This window comes from Manacus candei, unplaced genomic scaffold (assembly GCF_025592945.1).
Source record: "Manacus candei isolate 608988 ecotype Guabito, Panama unplaced genomic scaffold, ASM2559294v1 h1tg000002l, whole genome shotgun sequence".
In the NCBI taxonomy this organism is placed as follows: Eukaryota; Metazoa; Chordata; class Aves; order Passeriformes; family Pipridae; genus Manacus; species Manacus candei.
The window spans coordinates 15089615-15111173 of NW_026138050.1; the positions used below are offsets into that span (position 1 = coordinate 15089615).

The 21559-nt window shown below is 52.2% G+C and overlaps 1 protein-coding gene across 5 annotated transcripts in view; it reads left to right on the forward strand.

Annotated features, from left to right (window-relative positions):
* The window catches only part of RAB11FIP3 (RAB11 family interacting protein 3), a 78124-nt gene that overhangs the window by 37225 nt on the left and 19340 nt on the right, over positions 1 to 21559 (forward strand). For 2 of the 5 annotated variants that reach the window (XM_051780721.1, XM_051780731.1), the window contains exons 3-5: positions 2153 to 2244; positions 14861 to 15048; positions 18911 to 19084. In XM_051780721.1, coding sequence (XP_051636681.1) covers positions 2153 to 2244; positions 14861 to 15048; positions 18911 to 19084 — 454 coding nt within the window. Of the gene's footprint in view, positions 1 to 1778; positions 2036 to 2152; positions 2245 to 8895; positions 9048 to 9711; positions 9965 to 14860; positions 15049 to 18910; positions 19085 to 21559 lie in introns of those variants that run through there. The other 3 variants (XM_051780739.1, XM_051780759.1, XM_051780748.1) reach the window with 3 other exon arrangements.

Genomic DNA, 21559 nt, shown 5'->3' on the forward strand with positions numbered 1-21559 from the left:
ATTCCACCTTCAGATCATGGAATCATTAAGGCTGGAAAAGACCTCCAAGATCATCAAGTCAGAGATCTTTCAGTGCTAATACCATTGGTTAGGACAGGAGGTGGCCTTGCCCTGAGCAGGGTGCTCAGGCAGCAGCATTTCCATGTGTGTCCCATGGCCTTGGTCTGGTTGAGGGGAGCAGGAGCCCCAGCAGCTGGAAGCAGAGCTCGGAGCAGCACCACTTCATGGTGCCAGCAGTGGGAGAGCAGCAGATATTGTTGTCATAAATGGTGACCAAGAGCACCTTCCATGTGCTGCAGGCCTGACCCTGCACTTGCTGTGGAGCACAGTGTTGGGTGCTGGCTGCTGGAAAAGCAGTTTGGCTTGTTCCTGATTTACAGCCTCCTCCCGGGAGCCCCTGACCCAGGTTAGGAGAGGGCTCATTTCTTGGTGCACGTTTCAGCTTCTCCCACCCCCATGGAACCCACTGGGTTGGTGGCTCCAGTGTCTCCTGGATCCCTGACTCTGTGTTTAATGGTCAGCTGAGAGAGGCACCAGGGATGGTGTTTGGGGTGTTTGGGTGGGAGGGAGGTTGCCATGGGCCTGACTCTTAACTCTGTCCTGTACCCTAATCAGAGAATCCCATCACGGGTTGGCTTGTGGGGGGACCTTCAAGCCCATCTCATTCCACCCCCTGCCATGGGCAGGGACACCTTCCACCAGCCCAGGTTGCTTCAAGCCCCGTCCAACCTGGTCTTGGACACTTCCAGGGATGGGGCAGCCACAGCTTCTCTGGGCAACCTGTGCCAGGGCCTCACCACCCTCAAAGCCAAAAATTCCTTCCCAGTATCCCATCTAACCCTGTCCTCTGGCAGTGGGGAGCCATTTCCCCTTGTCGTGTCCCTCCAGGCCCTTGTCCCAAGTCCCTCTCCAGCTCTCCTGGAGCCCCTTTAGGCCTTGGAAGGGGCTCTCAGGTCTCCCTGGAACCTTCTCTTCTCCAGGCTGAACAGCCCCAGTGCCTTGAACAACTAACCCCTTGACTTTGTATTAGTTATATGAAATGACTACTATGATTCCTTAATGAAAAATGTCCTTTCTTGATACCAGGAGGTGGACCTGAAGCAGGAGCTCTGTCTGTGCCTCTGTAGGGAATGTCCCCTCCAAGGGAGGCTGGCACAGTCCTGTCTGGGCAGCTGCAGCATCATGTGCTTTGTGTGCCCCTTTGGTGTGGACTCGAGCCTGGGAGCTGTTTGCCTTGGCTGGGCTGCCACCCTGCTGGGAGTTCACCAGCCTGAAGGACACAGAAAGCAGCCCCCTGTCCCTCCCCAAATCCGTCCGTGTGCCGACCTTCCCAAGGAGCACTGACAGAACACTCCCTGTGCCCAGCCGAGTGTATCGACAGCAGACAAACCTGCTGCTGCAACCATCACAGCTCCGAGGTGTGTGGGTTTGAGCCTGCTATTTATTTTGGGACTGCAGCATCTGAGCCTGATTTGGTGTTTCCAGCCCGGGATCTGGGTCGTGTGCCGGATCGGGCATTAGCTGTTGCTTGAGGGAGCGCGGGGAATTCGCGCTCCCTTCCTGGCTGGAAGGGCTCGGATGCTCTGCTGCAGATGCTGCTTGGGGGCGGGAGGAGGAATATATTTTAAAGATATCTCCCTGAAAAGCTCCTGTTTTGCCGTGGGCCTGTGCGGATGCTCCTGATGTGTGTGGCCACGGGAGGAGCAGCAGTGAGAAAGGCTCCGGAGCTGCCTGCTCTCCCTGTTCCCATGGTACTTGGCTGTCACACATACATCTCGTGTGTTCCCTGCCCACAGCAGGATTAGAGCCTTCTGGGAGAAGAGCAAGAGGATGCAGGAAACGGAGATAGGGAAGAAGGCAGGAAAAGGAATGGAGAGCATGGAGGGGTAGGGATGAATCCAGGTGCTGGCCTCTTCAGAGCAGCAAGGGGCCTCAGAGGGCTTATTCCAGGGAGAAGCCAAACCTGTGGCCTTCCACCCAAGGTGGTGTTGGAATGCCTGGAAGCAGAGGTCCTTCCTGAAGGCTGAAGGTGCTGGTGCGTGCAGGTGGAAGTTCCTGTCCCGCTGCTCTCGTGTCTCCCAAAGCCATCCTTGGCCTGAGGGTGCAGATTTCCTCTTGGTGATTCCAGCTCTGTGCTTCTTTCCCTCTGCAGATCCTGACAGCCAGCTGTATGATATGGGATATACCCCCGAGGAGGAAACCCCGGCCTGTCCTGATGAGTTTGATGACTTTGTCACGTTTGAGGCAAGTATGAGCTCTGTTCCTCCTGCGAGTGTCGGGGTGGGACCGGGGCAGGGAGGGTTTGCTGTGGAGAGGGGTGTTGGCTGTGACAGGGCACAGGGATGCTTAACATGTAAAGACAAATCCTTTAATGTGTGGGTGACTGGCCCAGAGAGTTTGCACCGAGCATTTGGTGCTGTTTAAGTTAAAATTGGTGTTGAAGGAAAAAACCCCAAGTTTAGAGAGAGCCCTGGATGAAAAGGGAGCCCCTTTCTGCAGTGAAACACTGGTGACACAGGAAGGAGACCTGCTGCTGTTGGGTTTGTCTTCTGCTGGAGTTTCTGAGCTTGGTTTTGAGATGTAGCAGCCAGGAGCCTGCCTGAGAGACATGTCAGGGCCGTGGGGTGCTGGCACTCAGTGCTGTTTGGCCAGTAAAAGGTAGAGCAGAGGACAACAATCTAGATTTTCTCTGTGTTCTTGGGCTTGAACAAGGAGGCTTCTCTGATAGGTTTTCCTTTGGTTGAAGGTAAAGCCCCCATCCCTTGGTTCCCTCCTGTATTCTTTAGTGCAGGAGCATGTTGCAGTGATGTCCCGTGCCTGCTGTTCCCAGCTGGAAAGGATGGACCTGTTGTCTGTGGGCTTTTGGCCTTGGCTTGGTGGGCTCCAGCCTGGAGCAGAAGGTGCTGCAGGTGCAGGTGCCTTTGGAGCAAAGGGCTCCCTGTCCCATGTGGGAACTGAATCCCTCCCTCTGTTTTTACTTTTCCAAACCTTCCTCTTCAGATTTGTGACTCTTGTGTCTTGATAGCCTGGATGCATTTGGGGCTGTCCTGTTCAGGAGCAGGAGCTGGACTTCAGTGATCCTTGTGGGTCCCTTCCCACTCTGGATATTTCATGATTTTGTATGATTTTTATCACACAAATTGTTTCTGGCAAAAGGACTCCCGACCTCTGTATTTGCATGCAAATATATCCATCTATCTGCTTCTCTCTATATATATCTCTCTATATATCTTTGGTTTGTATAGTCTGTAATACATCATTTTGGCCTTATTATTTCTTGATAAAAGGCTCAGGTTTTTCTTTGGAGCTTCCTAATGATAAACTGGATGTTGGGCAGCTGGTTATAGAATCATGGAACGGTTTGGATGGCTTCTGCCATCCCAGGTTGCTCCAAGCTCCATCCAACCTGGCCCTGGACACTTCCAGGGCAGCCACAGCTTCTCTGGGCAATGTTGAATATTAGATTATTTTTCCTTTTTGAAAGATAGTTACAAAACCCAGTAATAGCTGGGGAGAAGTGGGACAGGAAGGCAGGCAGAGAGATGGGTTTCCATTTTCTTTATCTGGTACAAGGTCACAAATGTGCTTTTTAACACTGGACTGAGCAGTGTGGAGGCTGTGACAGGGAAAGGCTTTCACTTTTTGCTCCTCAGACCTGCGTCAAGGGACCCTCTTCCCTGAGATTCCGAGCAGGGATATTTTCTAAGGGCTAATTTAACACAGATGGGCTCTGTCAGTGCTGCAAGCTATTCTGGGCAAGAATACCAACAAGCCGGGCGTGTGCCCCGCTGGGATGAAATACTTCTGCTGCTGGGCCAGCCTTTCCTTGAAACGACAAGGTGACCCAAAGGGAAAAGGTGATGAGTCCTGAAATCTCCTTTTCCAAAATATCTAAATGGATTTTTATACCGAATTCAGGGTACTCATCTGAAGAACAGCTCTGTCGATCTCTACGTTTATTATGCCGGGGAAGAATTATCCTTGTTGTCTTGGAGACGTGATTCCAAATCATTTCCAGCCTGCCAGGATTTCGTGGAGGCTCAGCAAACGAGAACATGGTCGAGAAATACCCGCTCAGCCCAGTGAGGGTAAAAATAAATTGGAGCCTCGGAGGGGTTTTTTGTTCTCCTTTAGCTGAGCCCTGAGCTCCCAGTGTGCATTTTCTCCCACATGTCCTGCAGTGCTGTACCTTGGAAAGCTGGAGGGGATTCAGGGAAGGGGGGATGTGAGAAGCCATTGTAGGAAGCATCCTGCTGGGAGCAGCAAAGGAGTGTTTTTCACTGGAGGTCTGGGAGAAGAGGGAGGGGTGCTCCAGCAGGCCCTTCTTCCTTTGGTGCAGCAGAAAATGGCTAAAGCAGAAAACAGAATAAATGACCTTTCCCAATACACATATTCCATCTTGCTTGGATTCACCTTGGAAGAGACAAGGAGGGAAAAGCACCTTTCAAAGTGACGACATCGCTTTTCCTCTGAGGAGACCTCCTGCCCCAACAGATGTCCCTGTGTCAGAGCTGGGAAGATGCTGCCCAGCAAACGCTCAGCTCTGACACTGCTGCTGGGACCACCAGGCAGTTCAACAGAAGAGCTTCTTTCTCAGCCCCAAAACACAGGTGGGGGTCTCCAGGCACTGGGTGAGCCCCTCTTCCTGTGGGCCATGGGGGGAAGGAGCACTGCTGGATTTTCTCCTCTCGTGTCACGTCAGAGGAAGTTTAAAGGTGAGCTGAAGGAGAGGGGCTGAGGGCAGTTGTGGTTACTGGATCTGAGTGTTGGCTGTGGTCCCTTTTAAACAGCCCAAAATTCCAGTGGCTGGAGTTCTTGGCTCTTACAAGTGCTGGGGTCTTGACAGAGCTTTTCTCCCAAATGTTTGTTCAAACAAGTGTAAACAAGTGCTTCAAGCAGCTTCCATGAAAACACCCTCTCTTTGTTAATAAGGTTGCTCTTCTTGGTGACTCATTCCCTCTTCTGGTGGTTGTCATCAGGGACAGCTCAGCGTCCATGGAAAACCCTGAGAACCCAGAATTGGGGTCTTTCAGCCATTGTTTGCTCTACAAACAGAACCACCAACACTTGCTTCCTCCAGTAGGGACGTAAAAACCTCTTGAAGGAGACAAGGTGTGAACTTGGGACCTTTGTAGTGTTGGATACTCCCACAGTTCAGCCACTGGTGTGGATCTGGATGTGGCACAGAGCTCCTGGCTCTTGTTGCACCGTTCCAGGTCTGTCCAGCAGACAGGTCTGTCTGTCAGACTGTTTTCAGAGAGGATTTCTGGTCCGTGGCTCCAGTGAGACAGCAGCTCCTGCAGCCACGTGCAAGAGGAGCCTCATCCCCTGTGTGTCCACTGGGAGCAGGGAGAGCATCACCTGGCTGGGGTTACCTGCCTGCAGCCCCAGCAGGGTGTCCATCCCTATCCCAGTTGGAAGTATGGTGGTTGCAGGATGATGAGCTCACTGCTCGTGCTGCTGCTGGGAAACACCACCAAAAAGGAATGACAGCCTTTTTGCTTTGGAAAAGCCATGTGAAGGGGGCTTGGAGTTCGTCCATCCAGGCACCTGAGCCCTGTTCTCCCCCAGGCTGGGCTGCTGACTAACTGGAAGGTGGGAGTTCTCCTTGCCTCCCTTTCATGCTCCTGTGGAGCTTGTGACTCAGTGCTGGGGTACAGGACTCGTTTGCAGTGCTCTGTGGGAGATGAAGGTGAATTTGGAGTTGGCTTTCTTAGAATCCTAGAGTCGTGGAATCATTAAGGTTGGAAAAGACCTTCAAGATCATCAAGACCAACCATCAGCCCAGCAGTACTGTGATTCCCCCTGTGCCTCGCCCTGGGTGAGTGCTCTGTGCCCCTCTACCCTGCTCCTGGGGCAGGTGAGCCTGCTTGAGCAACGCAGAGTGGAAGGACTGACTTTCCCAAAAGGAAAACAAGCCACAGAAATGCTGGAATTAGGCTGGGATGGGCACGGGGGTGTATAACCTGAGGTGGGCTGGAGGAGAGGCAGAACCAGTGCGAGGCTGTGCTCCCTAAAGGTTACCTGGGAGCACCATAAATATCACCATGAATAGCACAAATAGTGGTTTTTAGCCATGGGAACTCACGTTCTGGGCCAGCAAGGTGAGAAAAGGCTGTTATTGAGATCTCCCTCCATAAATCCTGCGGGTCTGTGGTGCTGTGCCGTGCCTCGTGCAGGGCTGTTGCCATCTGCTGGGCAGCCACAGCGGTTCCTCCGGGAAGCAGCCAGGAAAACACCTCCTGCACAGCCACAAGAGGGGAATTTGGCTTTCTCTGAAAGCCTTCACCACCCCCAGGCACATCCCCTTTGTCTCCACATCCAGCAGCGAGTCCTACAGTGGGGTGGGAGTGGATCTGGGGGGTAAAATCAGTATTGGTGAGGTCTCACGTGTAGCTGTTGTATTCTGGGAGCTGGGGAAACTCCTGCATTTCCCAGCCTGCCTGTCCACAGGCACAGCTGGAAGAATTCCAGCTCAGAATGTTCTGTGAAATTCTGTGAGACAGTGAGCAGCAGCTTTCAGGTTAACACACCATCTCTGTGAAACTGTGGCCTCTGTTAAAGCTGAAATTTCTTCCCATGTGGAGCAATTGAATTTAATGCTTTTTTGAGGGCAGAAATCAGTGAGGCAATTGAAAGCCACATTGCTGGATTTCTCCAGCTGCTCAGAGCTTCTGCAAAGGGGACTTAGAGACCTGCAGGCTTCAGCTGTGTGTTGGAACACAGATGCTGTTGTGAGAGCACGTGGTGACCCCAGCTCAGGTGGGTGGGAGCTGTTCCCAGAGGCATGGGCTGTCATTCCTCATGGATTGTGTTGTGCAAGGAGCCCACGTGGGTTGGTTGTATGAGTCTGCTGTAGGCTCATTGTGGCCCCTCCTGGTAGCCCTGTGGACCTTCTGAGCTCTCCTTTCTTAGGGCAGACTCCTGAGAAAGATCTTTGCCTTCCCTAAGGCAGAGACGTGGTGAGCATGGAGCATTTGGAGTGTGTTTGCTGCCTTGGGAGGGACCTGCTTTGCAATCTTCAGCTTTTTACGTGAGGTTTCTTCTCCTCTGCCTCTCCACACCAGTGTTACCACAGGATATGTGGCTGGTAGAGGCCAACTAGTGTGAAAAGACAGGGTTAAGCTTTGTAACCTCCTCTGAGCTGACTGAGGGGCTCAAAGCACCAGGACAGACCTGGGTTCAGCTCTCCAGCTCTGCCAGGGACTTCCTGGGCTGTTTCCTGACTATCCCAACACAGGTCCCACAGAGGTGGTGGGGATGGGGAGATGGAGATGAGAGCTCAGGTTTTCTTTATTGATGCCATTCCCTCATTCTGGACTGGCCTCAACAGGCTTCTGGTCACAGGGCTGACCCAAAAGCACGGCTGTGTCTGAATGAAAGGTCACAAATCCCTCCCCAGGTTGGCTGCTGGAATTGGTGACAGTTTTGTCCTGAACAGCTGGTGCACTCAAAATCTTGTGGGTGGCCAGAACTGTAGGGCTGTGGAGTGTGACAGAGGCAGTTCAGTGTCTGTTCATCTGCCTGTGCCTTGGGCAAGCACGTGGAGCCCTGAGCAGTGTCCCCACTGTCTGCAAAGCCTTTCTGCTCCCCTGCACAGAGAGACAGAGGGAGCTGCTCACCCCATTCACATGTGGAGCAACGTCACCGTGAGGGAACAGTCCATGTTATCCTTGTATTCACAGAATCCCAGAATGGTTTGGGTTGGAAGGGACCTTAAAGATCATCCCGTTCCACCCCTGCCATGGGCAGGGACACCTTCCATTATCCCACGTTGCTCCAAGCCCCGTCCAACCTGGCCTTGAACCCTTCCAGGGCTGGGGCACCCACAGCTTCTCTGGGCAACCTGTGCCAGGGCCTCCCCACCCTCACAGGGAAGAATCTCTTCCCAATATTCCCCTCTGGCAGTGGGAAGCCATTCCCTTGTCCTGTCCCTCCATCCTTTGTCCCCAGTCCCTCTCCAGCTCTCCTGGAGCTCCTTTAGACCCTGGAAGGGGCTCTCAGGTCTCCCTGGAGCCTTCTCTTCTCCAGGTGAACCCCCCCAGCTCTCCCAGCCTGGCTCCAGAGCAGAGGGGCTCCAGCCCTTGGAACATCTCCGTGGGCTCCTCTGGACTCTCTCCAACAGCTTCATATCCTTCTGATGTTGGACTCCAGACCTGGAGGCAGCTCTGAGGTGGGGTCTCACCTGAGCAGGGAAGAGGGGCAGAATCCCCCCTCCCCTGCTGCCCACACTGTTATTAGACAGAAAAAAGTACCATTATCAAATCACTAAAACTGCTGGACTGAACTCCCAAGTGAGTCTGTGGTTATAACTTGGTAACTAAACACCTGCAAATTCCAAGGAGATTTATTTCTTGTGTAGACTCAGTGCTGCGTAGGGGGAAGGATGGGAATGTAAATCGGGCACAAACGTTCCTGAAGGCAGGACCTGAGTGCAGGGTTAGGGAGAGACATTTCTTTGCTGGTCGGAAAAGATCCTGGTTGAAGTGTTTGCCTTGTACAAAACAGGGCTATAAGGAGTTTGGAAAACACAGACCTTGAAGCCTTATCTTGAATTGTGAGCAGAGTGTGTTGGGCTGGGAAACGTGGGAGCTGGGCCGTGGGACACTGGGCAGGACTGGGAGAGGAGAGGAGAGAGGCCAAAGCTGGAAGCAAAGGTGTCTCAGTAAGAGTTTGAGAAGTAAAATGGGCAGTGGTTGAGGTTTTCTAAAAGCTTTAGTGTAAGGGTGTCTGATTTTGGGCTCTCACGGGGGTTCTTGCTGCACACACAGAGGAGCAGAAGGGCTGTGAGTTGCCCCATTGAGGAGCAGATCCAGGCAGGGCTCAGAGGAGAGCTCGTGTTAAAGCATAACTCCCTGCTGCCCTGCTCGTGAGCAGCAACCCAGGCTGCTTTTGGACTCAGCACAGAAGGTCAACTGGTTATCAAGGTGCAAGACACTTGCAGTCAGTGCTGCTGAGTCGTGAGTTCTGCTTGCAGCTCTGCCCCTCAGGAAGGATGTGGACAAGAGGACAGCAAGGATAACCCGGAGAAAACGTGGTTTGGGAAGGTAATGGAAGGAAATAAGTTTGCTTACGCTGGACAGGCAGGACTGAAGGAGCCTGAGGCTTGAAATATGTGAGGTTCCTGTGGAGAGGGAACAGAAAAACAGACAAAACAACACTTGTGGGTTTGAGCAGTGCATTGCACACCCTGTGTTGCCAAGGCCTTTGCCTCTGTGTGCCGAGGGGTGCCACGGGGAAGGGAGGATCCAGTGGATCAGCTCACCACGGGGAAGGGAGGATCCCACAGATCAGCCGTGGCTCTGGCTCTGCTGGGCTTCTCTTTGCAGGGAGCAGCTGCTGGGGTGTGAGTTTGGGCTGCATTGGGGTGTTTGTAAACTCGGTTGGCACCTGTGACCAAGGCGTCAGCCCTTCTTTGGGGTCAATATTGTCACTGCCTACCACAGCTCACCCTCTGAGTCACCCACACAGTGATTATCAGCAGGAAAGTGCTTCTGATCTTCCCCTGCTGAGCAAGCCAGGCATTATTTACCCCTCTATTGGTGGCTATAAGGAAGGAATTTGTCATTTAATGCTTAAATATTCACCAGAAGTACCAGGAAGGCTGAGATAAGCCTCTGTAGGTCATCTTCAGATTTAACCTCTTTATTTGGGGGCGGTTTCACGGGAAAGGGAAGCATGAGCACTTGGAGCAGGGCTGGCCAGGGCGTGGGGCTTTGGAGCCGTGCTTTTATTTTGGAGTTCCCACCAGCGAGAGGCTGCGGTCACACGGCAGGGAAGTGTGGCTGAGCTCCCGCTCCTTATCGGCGAGGTCGGGAACAAAAGGCGCTCTGTTGGGACCGGCACACTCGCTCCCTGCCGTCTCCTGGACTTTGCTTCCCTCCTGCCTCCCAGGAGCAGGCGGCAGCTCCCGGCTGGAAGCGCTCCCGGAGCTGGGGTGGACTCAGAGGAGATGTGTCCACAGGTGGGTTTGGGGCTGACCCGGAATGGGGGGGGATTGGGTTTCTAGGGGGAGGCAGGTCTGTGGCACCTGGGATGTGCCCTCAGCCCTGGAGGTGCCAGGAAGGGGCAGGTTGGGATCCATGTGGGTCCTTACACAGGCAGTGTAGGACAAGGGGGGATGGTTTAAATAAAAGAGGAGAGATTTAGAGGGGATGTTAGGAAGAAATTCTTGACTGGGAGGGTGGGGAGGCCCTGGCACAGGTTGCCCACAGAAGCTGTGGCTGCCCCATCCCTGGGAGTGTCCAAGGCCAGGTTGGACGGGGTTGGAGCAACCTGGTCTAGTGGAAGGTGTCCCTGCCCATGGCAGGGGATGGAACAAGATGACCTTTGAGGTCCCTTCCAACCCAAACTATGTCATGATTCTATGATTCCATGATGTAACTTCGCAGTCCTCTCTCTCTGCCTGGGTCCTCTCAGGGGAGTTGGACCAGGAGGGACAGTGCCTGCAGGCTTTGGGGGTGCTGAGGACAGTGTGCAAGATGTGGTGTTTTGTGAGTTGTTTTTTGGTTTGGGGTTTCTGAGCTGGGCAGGTGTTTTCCATTTGCCCCAACAGATGCAGGGTGGTTCTGTTGCCCAGCCCTGAGGGGTATAACTGAGTGTAATACCCTCAAACCCCAACTTCAGGGACTGAGTTGTGAAAGCTGCCTTTGTCCAGGGCTGAGCACAGGCTCCCTGACTAACATGAAAAGCTGACACTGCCTGAATATGTGGGATGAGGCAAATGTTGTGGCCCAGAGCTCAGTGCCATGCTGCCATGTGGGGTGACGTGGTGGCACAGTGGCTTTTTGGAGGCTGAGCTGTCATGGGGTGTTCCCAGGGCTTTGGGGGTGGCTGCATTAATGCAGGCTCACGTGGAACTATAAACACAACTATCTCCCTGTCCGTGGCTCCCTGGCAGGACAGCGTTCTAAGCCTGGCACTGGCACTGCTGTCCTGGCCACAGGGTGTCCTTGGAGGGTGATTTTTGTAGCTGGCTCCTCTCCCCCCCCATCCTGTATGCAATCAGGGCTGGAGTTCTTCAGAAACAGGCTCACACTGCTGGGAAAACAGACTTGTTTATCCTTTTCCTCATCACTCACCTTCCCTCCCAACCTTCCGAGTGTTTGTGGCCGAGGACAGCAGAGCTTTGGGATGTCAGGACAGATCCAGGGACCAGCCCCATGGAAAATGCCTGCAAGGAACCTCTCTGGGAGCCAGACTTTGCTCTCCTCTCCAAGGCAACACCTTACCAGAGCTTGGGCTGAAGCTTCTGTCCATCACAGATCAAAGCTGAGCCTGGTCCTGCCTGGACCTTGCAGGTGACTCCCAAGAGTCTTGTTTCCTCTCCTCATACTCCAGCAGCCTTTTTTAAATCCACGTGGGGTTTACAGCACTTTACAACATCTAATCAAATAGTCTTTACTGCCATGTGTAATCCCACGCCTGCAATAGATGAGCTGCAGCTGGAGGAGGCTCCTAAAGCACTTCATCATCTCACCTGTTCCATCCGGGCACGTTACGTCACCCCAGCACTGATTTCATCCAGTTATTTCCTTTTAGAAGCAGAAACGCTCACCTGGGCTTCCAGATCCCTGGAGGTTTGCTTTGAATAGGCAGAGATGCTTCCAGGTGGCCCATGTCCTGCTCAGCCAGGGGGAAAATATTTCCCTGGGGAAAATACCTGGTGGAGGAGCTGGATTAGGAGTTGGGAACCTCAGTCAGATCTTGATCCTGTTCTGGTTCGGGGGCTGTGTGTTTGCATCAGTCCCAGTTTTAAGGTCTGAGGTTTGCCTGAAGCATCTGAGGGTATGTTTTATTTGATAAAAACTTAAAATACACCGATATTGGTGACACCAACCCCATTCTGAACATGTTGGAGACATCCCTGGCAAGTTCCCCAGGGTGCTTGTAGCCCAGCCTTGCAGCCCCAAACCCATGAGTATCTTTTAAGTGTATGTGGGGGGTTTTTAAGCAGGAAAAAGTGTTTACTCTCTGCCTGCTCCCAGAAAGGCAGATTTGGCTGAAGGAGGGACAGGTTTTTAAAGGGTCAGTGCACAACCAGCTGCTTGTGAGGCTGTAAATAAGAACTGAGGCTGTAAATAAGAACTGTCTGCACCCACACCTTTGCCCAGGGACAGAGACTTGGCTTGGCTTTGCTCTGTCAGGCATTTGGCAATACCTAAACCCCCTTGGTTTGCCTATCTCCTCCTGGCATCTCTTCTTGAGGTTTAGTTACTTATTCTGTGATGAAACATAAAGCAAAGTTCTCCACGCTCATGCTCAGGAGAAGGACTTTGTTTAAAGTTTCAACTGCTGCTTAACTCACTGGTCACACAGGTTTAACTTTAATAGGGCTCTTGCATTTGAAATCTCATCTAGGATGGTATCACAAGGGAAAAAATAACTTTTAAATAATAAATCTGTGCACATCTTTGGTGGGCCTGAAGGGTGGTTGGTGTGCTGTCCTGGTGGCCACTTCTACCCCTAAGGGGTTGCTCCCTCATCCAGCCTGTCCATATTGGTATTTCCCATGATTAAGGTGTTCTGGAACAATGTGATAGATAAATCACAGAATCATGGAATGATTTGAATTGGAAGGGATCTTAAAGATCATCTCATTCCAACCCCTAACTAGGGTCACAGTTCAGCTCCTGGTTGTGCCTCACGTTGAGGGAGTCAGCAGTAACCACAGCAGGGCAGGTTTTAACCAAATTACTTGTGAACTGGAGTGTTATGGGGCTTTTGGCTTCTTTCAGTAGTTGTCTTTACTTTGTGCTCATAATAATACTTCAATGTATACTTAAATTCAAGCTTTTCCAGTGTGTGGGGGGGCTTGTATTTAAAAAAAAAAGAAAAAAAAAAAAAAAACCAACAAAAAAACCGAACAGTCACAGCAGCATTTCTTTTGGAGTCTGCAAGCAAAGTGATTTCCAGTTTGGCATTAAATCTTTTTCAAACAGGCAAAAGGAGGGGAAATCTGCAGGTGGAGGTGGCTGCTGTCCCCTCTTGGGCCCTCTCTGTCCCTGAGCCATCCAGGCAGGCCAAGCCTCTGCTTCCCTCCTCGAGCATTAATGGCCTTTCTGGGAAGCACAGCATAAATCCAGTGAAACCCTTAAGCAAGTCCCAGCTTTAGGTATATAAGTGGTTTTGGTGGATTTATGCTTTTTAAAGTGGATGGGGATTTTAGAGGCTTTGATTTTCCTCTCAAAGGCTGGTGAAAGTCTCTTTCTCCCCCTGTCTTCTCCTGAGGCTGACTTCACACTCCAGTTCTGTGCAGGTTTATGTCATGTTTAACTTTCAGGGTGGTGTCCTGATGACGTGCTGGTGTCCATAAGTCAGGTGGAAACTGAGCCAAGCTTCCAAGAGGAGCTCCTGGCTGTCTCCATCCACCACTGTGCTGAGTGGGCTGAGGAGAGTGCTCGGGGAGGAAAGCAGAGATGGACTGGGTCATTTTGCTGCTCCCCTGTGGCCTTGTGGAATAGGAACTGCTCTTGAGCAGCTCTGTCTCCATCCCCTTCAAGTTTTCTATCCCTTTTTGGCCCTGGGAGTGTCCAAGGCTGGGTTGGATGGGGCTTGGAGCAACCTGGGCTAGTGAAAGGTGTCCCTGCCCATGGCCGGGGTTGTGACAAGGTGAGCCTTGAGGACACTTCCAACCCAAACCACTCTATGATTCTGTCAGTACAGGACTTTGAGACACATTGTGTTCTCAAAATTCCTTGGGAAAAGCCCTGAAAGCTGCTCTGTGGGGCTCTCTGGCCAAGGAAGAGAGGTTTGCTTCAGTTGTGCCCGTGTTCAAACTGCTGCTACTCTGCCCTGCTGCCGTGCTGGAGGGCATCCCATCACGGAGGGATCCCCTCAGGTGAACTTCACATGGAGCAAAAGGCTTTTCATGAGCAGCTCTTTATTTGGAGGCCAGCCAGGAGGGTTCCCATCCCTCTGCCCGACACCTCCAGTGGCAGGGGATTATCTGGAGCTCAGCACCAGCACTGACAGATCCCATATTAGTGTTATCCACTGAGAGAACCAGAAATAATTTGATTTGTTCTGAGGCGTGCTGGGGAAATCCCCAAATGTTGAAAAAGGAGCTGGCGCTGTGATGTCTTTCAGAGGGGTTTTCTCCTGGTGCTCCCATGGTTCTCCTCCAAACATCGGGATGGTTCTGGGCTCAGAGGGGATTGTCCCTGCCCATGTGTATGAACAGGCAGAACTGAAGGTGAACACCTGCCTGAGGGGCAGAAATGGGAGGAAAACCCAGTTCTCCATTCTCATATCATGGTCTCTTAAAAGCCAAATCCTGTTGCTTTCCTAGAACCTGCTCAGGTGATGGATTTGAGATGCTGTTCCAGCTGAAATGTGGAGATTTGAGTCCCTGCAAATGAGACTGTAATGAAGATTTATAAACCAGCTTATTTGCTGTTGAGGGATGGAAGGTGTTACCAGACAGGGCGAAAAAAAGTGCTTTAAGGGCTAACTGGTAGTTTTGAATGGTGTTTTTTGCAGGGAATTCAGATTAATAAGGTGTCCCCTTGGAACAGAGTGGGAGAAAGCAGCGGGGATCGGAACTGCTGAGTCAGCAGTGGGTAATCCATTCCTGCCCTTGCCAAATCCATACTGGCTCACAACAAAAGCCTCCCTCCAACTCTTATTTAGTCTGTATTTCTGTGATCTGCTTTCCAAAGGCTGCAAAGGCTGGGGTGCACCCCGGGGTGCCGACAGAACAGCACCTGGATGCGGGGTGGATTTAGGAGGTTGGATTTCTGTGCTTGGAAATGTAACACAGCCAAGGTTCGCTGCCTCCCACGTGTTTTGTCCTGCTCTGCCGTGAATCCACGTGGCTGTAGGATCTTATTTTTTGCCTCTTGTGCTTGCTTTCTGCCAGGCAAATGAGGTGACTGACAGTGCTTACATGGGCTCGGAGAGCACGTACAGCGAGTGCGAAACCTTCACGGATGAGGACACCAGCACCCTGGTCCACCACGAGATGCACGACGAGGTGGAGACAGACAGTGCCATCGACTCCACCGTGCACTCGGAATTCACAGACCCCATCGAGGAGCCGGAGCAGGGGTGAGTGGGAACAGCAAGGAGCAAACCCACCGTGTGGGGCAGGAAACTGGGAGCAGACGAGGATCGAGGGAGACGCAGCCCGAGGATGTAAAATCCAAGTGGGCTGAGTCTGTCTTGCTGAAACTTGGTTTGTTCTTTGTGTTTGGAACTTTATGCAAGACCAAAATAGCTCTTCTTGAAAAATAATGGTAATAATTAGGCTGTACCATGTGTAGGCTGTTTTGGAGCTCGGCCTGGCAATCTCTTTGAGTTAATTGTTGCTTGCCTTGGGAGATCTTCTGTACCCTCATTAGCATCTTTAAACCTCTAAAATAACTTCTCAGTGATCCAAACACCTGAAAGACTCGCAGTTTTTAATCTATCACTTAAACCAGAAACACAACATATAATTTTCAAGTCAGGAGGGGAACTCATCCTATTTTTGTTTTCCCTAAAAACATGCGTGTGCCCTTTGATGTGCAACTGCCTCCTGTAATAACTAGTTTGAAACTTGTGCCTGAAGCACAGAAACGTGAGCTGAGATCTCCTTCCCTGGGTCTGAACTGCTGCTGGCAAAACTGCTCCTGGGCCCACCTCATTTTTAGGGGAAAAGGGGAGTTTAGGGTGAAACTGGGATACTGGGAGGAGGAAGAGAGAGAATAACTCCTTTAGAATCGTGGAATGGTTTGGATTGGAAGGGACCTTAAAGCTCATCTTGTCCCACCCCCTGTGCATGGGCAGGGACACCTTCCACTAGCCCAGGTTCCTCCAAGCCCCATCCAACCTGGTCTTGGACACTTCCAGGGATGGGGCAGCCACAGCTTCTCTGGACAACCTGTGCCAGGGCCAACCTGGTTGGTGACCCAAGAGCACCGAAACCTCTGGAATCATCTTTGCTTAAGGTCTGATAAAGTACAGAATCAGCTTTGGCCAAAAACACATCGCCCAGGCTTGGTGCTCTGGGGAGTCCTCACAGTTCCCATTGTTTTTTTGGAAACACCAGCCTTCCCTCCCACCCCCAGAATCCATCTGGGAACGTCAGAGATGCAGCGAGCAGCGCTGCCGCGGCCTCGGCGCCGGGGCTGAAAGGGTGCCGTGGATTAGAGCAGAAATGAGATTATCTGGCCTGGCTCTCCTCACCCCAGCGCCTGCAGCTCAGTGACAGTTAATTTGGGACATAATCTGCCGTGAGCTCCCGGCGGCGAGCGGGGGGACCCGGCGGGGCCATGGCGGCCTGCGTGCGCTCCCGGCCCCTGGCGAGGGTGGCGTGCCTTGGATTCACCTGCCTGTAGGTACAAAATGCTTTGCTTGGGAACTCTGATCGTAAGGTGACCTTGTTCCTGGGGCTTCCCAAGTCTGGGCTCCCAGCGCAGGAAGGATATAGACCTGCTGGAAAGAGTCCAGAGGAGGCCATGGAGATGCTCTGAGGGCCGGAGCCCCTCTGCTCTGGAGCCAGGCTGGGAGAGCTGGAGAAGAGAAAGCTTCAGGGAAACCTGAGAGCCCCTTCCAGTGCCTAAAGGGGCTCCAGGAGAGCTGGAGAGGGACTTGGGACAAGGGATGGAGTGATAGGATAAGGGGAATGGCTTCCCACTGCCAGAGGGCAGGGTTAGATGGGATACTGGGGAGAAATTCTTCCCTTTGAGGGTGGGGAGGCCCTGGCACAGGTTGCCCAGAGAAGCTGTGGCTGCCCCATCCCTGGAAGTGTCCAAGGCCAGGTTGGATGGGGCTTGGAGTAACCTGGGCTAGTGGAAGGTATCCCTGCCCATGGCAGGGGGTGGGATGAGATGGGCTTTAAGGTCCTTCCAACCCAAAACACTCTGGGTTTCTGTGATTCACTGCTGTTTCCAGTGTTGGTTTGGGAATGTCAGGTGTCCTTTGGGTGCTCTGTCCAAGCCCAGTGGTACCTGTTGCCAGGTGTGTTAATTGTGTGCAAATTCCAGATAGCCAAAAATATAAGGAAAAGCTTCATTTGACTTAAGGATTTGAATGGTTTGAGATGGAAACCTCTGGAAGTCTGTTCCCAAGGTGTTGAGGGTTGGTTTTGGTGCCATCAAACCCCACACAGGAGGATACAGAGCTCTTCCAGGGGCCAGTCCGACCAGTGCAGCTGGTGGGCTGAAGCAGAGCTTCAGCATCACTTCTCAGGAGCTCTTGAAGCTCAACATACCTCAGATGGTTTGAGCTTAAGTGGTTATTTATGCTTTGTGTAGTAAAGATTACTTAGACTCTGGATCTTGAAGCTACTGGAGCCCCCAGAGGTGAACAGGAAATACTGTTTGCTGCTCAAAGCATCCCGGGCTGAGGGTTTCCAGGTGCCTGATCAGATCTGCTTCTGTACGGTGCTTGTCAAACCACAGCCCCAGACTTAGAGATCTGGGCTTGGGTTTTGCTTCTGAGTTAACAATTCCACCCCCTACCTTCTATTCCTGGCGAGGTTTCCGCTGGTTTTGGTGGTGGTGTGACTCACCCTAGGGATGGATGGGTTCTGGTGGATCTCGCTGTGGAATAAAAAGGACACGAGGAGGATGTGCAGATGCCCACAGGCTGGACTGGATTTATTTGTGGTTAAACAGAGATCTGGAGGGTTGACATGTTTTTATTAGCGGGATAAGGGCAAATCCTTCAGATGGTGCAGGTTTTTGTCATAAATGGCTTATCTGTAATCTTTTCTTCTCTCTGGTTTAGCCCAGCAGTCTGGTCACACCCCCATTTCCCTCTCCGAGCAAGTGGATGGAGATGGGGGTGTAGTCTGAGCTACCAGTTTTTATAATAATGCAATATTTTATTTTTAACATTGAATTTTGGAGAGGAGTGCAGTGCTGGTCCCCCCCAACACGTTCCTGTGGCTCAGAGCCACATGGATGCTTCCACAGCCTGGTCCTTACAAACACCCCCAGCTTCATTTTAAAACCTCCACAGTCCTGGGCAGGAAAGTCCTCTGGGGATATGCACATCCTGCTGTGGTGGCTTGACTTGGTGGTGAGGCCCTGGCACAGGTTGCCCAGAGAAGCTGTGGCTGCCTCATCCCTGGAAGTGTCCAAGGCCAGGTTGGACGGGGCTTGGAGCAACTTGGAATAGTGAAAGATATCCCTGCCCATGGCAGGGGATGAAACGAGATGAACCATTCCAGGATTCTGTGGCTCCATGCTCTGCATGGGCAAAGGTGCTTTCAGGGATGATGACTTAGTGCTGAGCTGTGTCCCCTGAGAAGTAAGGGACATCCCAGGACTGGTGCTGGGTGTGTTTGGGATTTACACTGAAGCTTAACATGCTCCAGCCTTCTGGATCTGGGGCTAAAAACACATGGAAGAGCATTCTGCACTCCACGATTGTCATGTACAGCATTTACCCAGCAGGGGCAGGGAAAGGGCTCCTTTGTCTTGGGGGGTCTGTCCCTGCTGGGTTTGGCAGCTGCCTAAACCCCCCCTGACACCAATCCTGCCGGGGTTGCAGTGTTAAACCCCGGGATAGGCCCTTGATAGGATTAGGCAGCAACAGGCAGGAGTGAGCCTGGCACACAGGCTGCCCATGGAACTCAGAACGTATTTTGGATGTATTTGGGACTCACCCAGCTTTTTCTCTGCCATGCTTTTGGTTGGGCAAAGGCTTGTCATCAACCCTGTGAGTCTGAGTGCTCCCAGATCCCGAGTTGCAGCTGCCAGGGCAGTTTGCATGGAAAAAACTTGGTTTATTGGGGAAAAAAAATCGCTGCAAACTTCCTGGTGGTGCCTGGGCTGCCCCTCCAGTGCTCAAGGCACGGGGTGAAGGTCTCCTGTTTCTCTGCTGGAATGGGGGGCATGGCTTGGAATGGGCATGTCCTGAATGTAATTGGAAAGGTGGCTGTGGCACCCACCCTCTAACGTGTTCCCCTCTGTTCCCACAGATCCCACCCACATGACCTGCCCCTGGGCTCGGACCTCAGCCACTCCATCGTCACAGTCATTAGTGGAGAGGAGCACTTTGAGGATTATGGAGAAGGGAATGAAGCAGATTTGTTCTCGGACAGCTTGTGTAATGGGGAAAGCAGCTTTAGCAGCTCCTCGTTCCTCTCTCCCAGGTAACTCAGCCCTGGCACTGTTCCACCAGGTTCAGTTGCTCAGTGCCTTCACTCTGCTTTGTGGGAGAGGGATTTCTTTGGGCTTTGCAAGACAGGGGTCCTGGAAAACTTGGGATACTACAGGATAATCAGCTCAACAATGGAAGAGGAATTCCCTCCCCCAGTGCTTCTTTTCCCTGATTAGTGCCCCTCCTCTCCTCCAGTGGCTGAAGCCCAGGAGGAGCTGGAAGAGCAGTCTGTATGTCCATGCATCACATTCCCAGTCCTATTAGGGGTGTGGCTCCTCACAGAATCTTCCAGGAGAGAAAACCATTGTGCAGCTTTACCCCTGGTGCTGCTGGTTGACTTTTCTTTCTCTTCTATACTTGTGTTTTGGGCTTTGATCCCATGCTTGGTTGGATCTGCATGAGCTGTGGCAGCATTCCTTCTCTATGGATATGTGGACCAACAAGCAGGCTGTAGCTTTCTCTCCTTGCTTTAGAGTCTGAAACCAGGAAAAAGTCCATTTTGCAGCCCTTGCAGGGTGGACTGAGGAGGTGGTGTGATGGTACAAACCCCATCAAGACTTACTTTCTAAGGAAAATAGGTAAAAGCTGGAATATCATCCAATGCTGCAACCCACAGGTCTCCGTGATGACACACTGGGAATGTGTTTTTCCATTGGAAGCACAGGGCAGGAGTGATCCCTGCCAGCCAGACACCTTTGCTGAAGACAAGAACATCCTTTTTCCCTTTGGGATGATACATTTGTGCCTTTCTGCAGCAGTGTAAACTTCTCATAACTTTGTTTTTGCTGTCTGCCTGTTTTCTCCCGACTTCCCAAAGCCCTTTGGAAAGTTTGGGCAATTCTGGGTGCAGGGAATTGCTGCTCTCAAACCTCCCCCCCTGCCCTGTGCTGCAGGTCAAGGCTCATTTCTTCTTGGTGCTTGAAGGTGTTAACTGCAATAGAGTTGCTGTAAAGAATTCCCAACCCATTCCTTCAGAAAACCAGTGCTCCATGCTGGGATACTCTGCAGAGGGAAGGGCACAGTCTCTCCTCCATGCTTGTCCTCTGCACCATCCAGGAGGTGCAGCTGAGGAGAGCTGGCTGTACTGGTGCTGTGGCATAGGAAGAATTCTCTGATTAAAAACCAGCCTTGATGTTCATTTTTTCCTTGAGGATGGGCTTCCAGCCTCATCCAGAAGGCTCCTGACCAGAAAATATCCAGCTGAAGGACCTTTACAATCAGTTAAACTTCTTCTTTAGTATCAGTCCAGAGCTCCCAGTCTGCCTGAACTCCTGGTGTTCCAGTTTTGCTCTCTCAGGCACCATCTCTCCTCTGCTCTGTCTCTTTGGATCTTATCCAAATCTTATCCCATCTTCCCTGTGCTGGGAGGGGCTTGCTCAGCACATGGCCTGTGGTGGTTTGTGCTGGAGACTCTCTGCTGGCTCTTGCTGGGGAGATAAACCCTGCAAAACCTCCAGGGTCAGGAATGTTTTGCCTTGTGCCTCTCAGGTCTGCCCTCACCTTGGGTTATCATCGCACGTGTGAAGGTCTTTGGCTGATCATTCCATGCAGTTGTGTCTTCTTGACTTAGGACAAAGGGGAGTGACTTCCCACTGCCAGAGGGCAGGGTTAGATGGGATGTTGGGAAGGAATTCTTCCCTGTGAGGGTGGGGAGGCCCTGGCCCAGAGAAACTGTGGCTGCCCCATCCCTGGAAGTGTCCAAGGCCAGGTTGGACGGGGCTTGGAGCAACCTGGGCTGGTGGAAGGTGTCCCTGCCCATGGCAGGGGGTGGGGTGAGATGAACTTTAAGGTCCCTTCCCACCCAAACCACTCCATGATTCTGAGCAGCCCTGGTGTGTTTGAACACAGTGAAACCTGAAAGAACCACAGCCTGTAATTTCACTTGTAAAGGGCCACATCTCCACACACCCTTTCCATGCTACAAGACAAGAGTCTCTGAACAGTAATAACATCAACAGATTTCCCTGCCACGGCTCCAGATTGTCACCAGAGGACTGACACAAACCCCAAGAGCCTTCAGGGAACCCTGTGAGATGTTGAATTTCCCTGCTCAGTCCTTGCATGTGTGTGTTTGTGATCCATCCTCTTGGGTTGCCACCTCTTCCCTGGCACATCCTTGCAGTAGGAAAAGTCTCTTGGCAATGCTTGGTGGGAACTGAAGGGAGAAGCTCCTCACCTGTGCTGTCAGGGAGCACTGATGGCCTGTGGAAGACGAACGTTGCTCCAGGAGGTGGAGGGAGGCAGCAGGAAGGCTCTGTCTCATGGTACTATGGAATATGCTGAGTGGGAAGGGCTCCATCAGGATCACTGAGTGTTGGCTGTGTGCCACAGGGGTAGGTGGGGACACCCTAGGGCACAGTGGGGCTGAACTCCCACCCACTCAGCGGGCACGGAACCAGCACAGCCAGAGGCCAGGGAGATCTTTACACACCCCAGGAGCTGCCAGGCTGGCCCAGAGGTTCTCCTC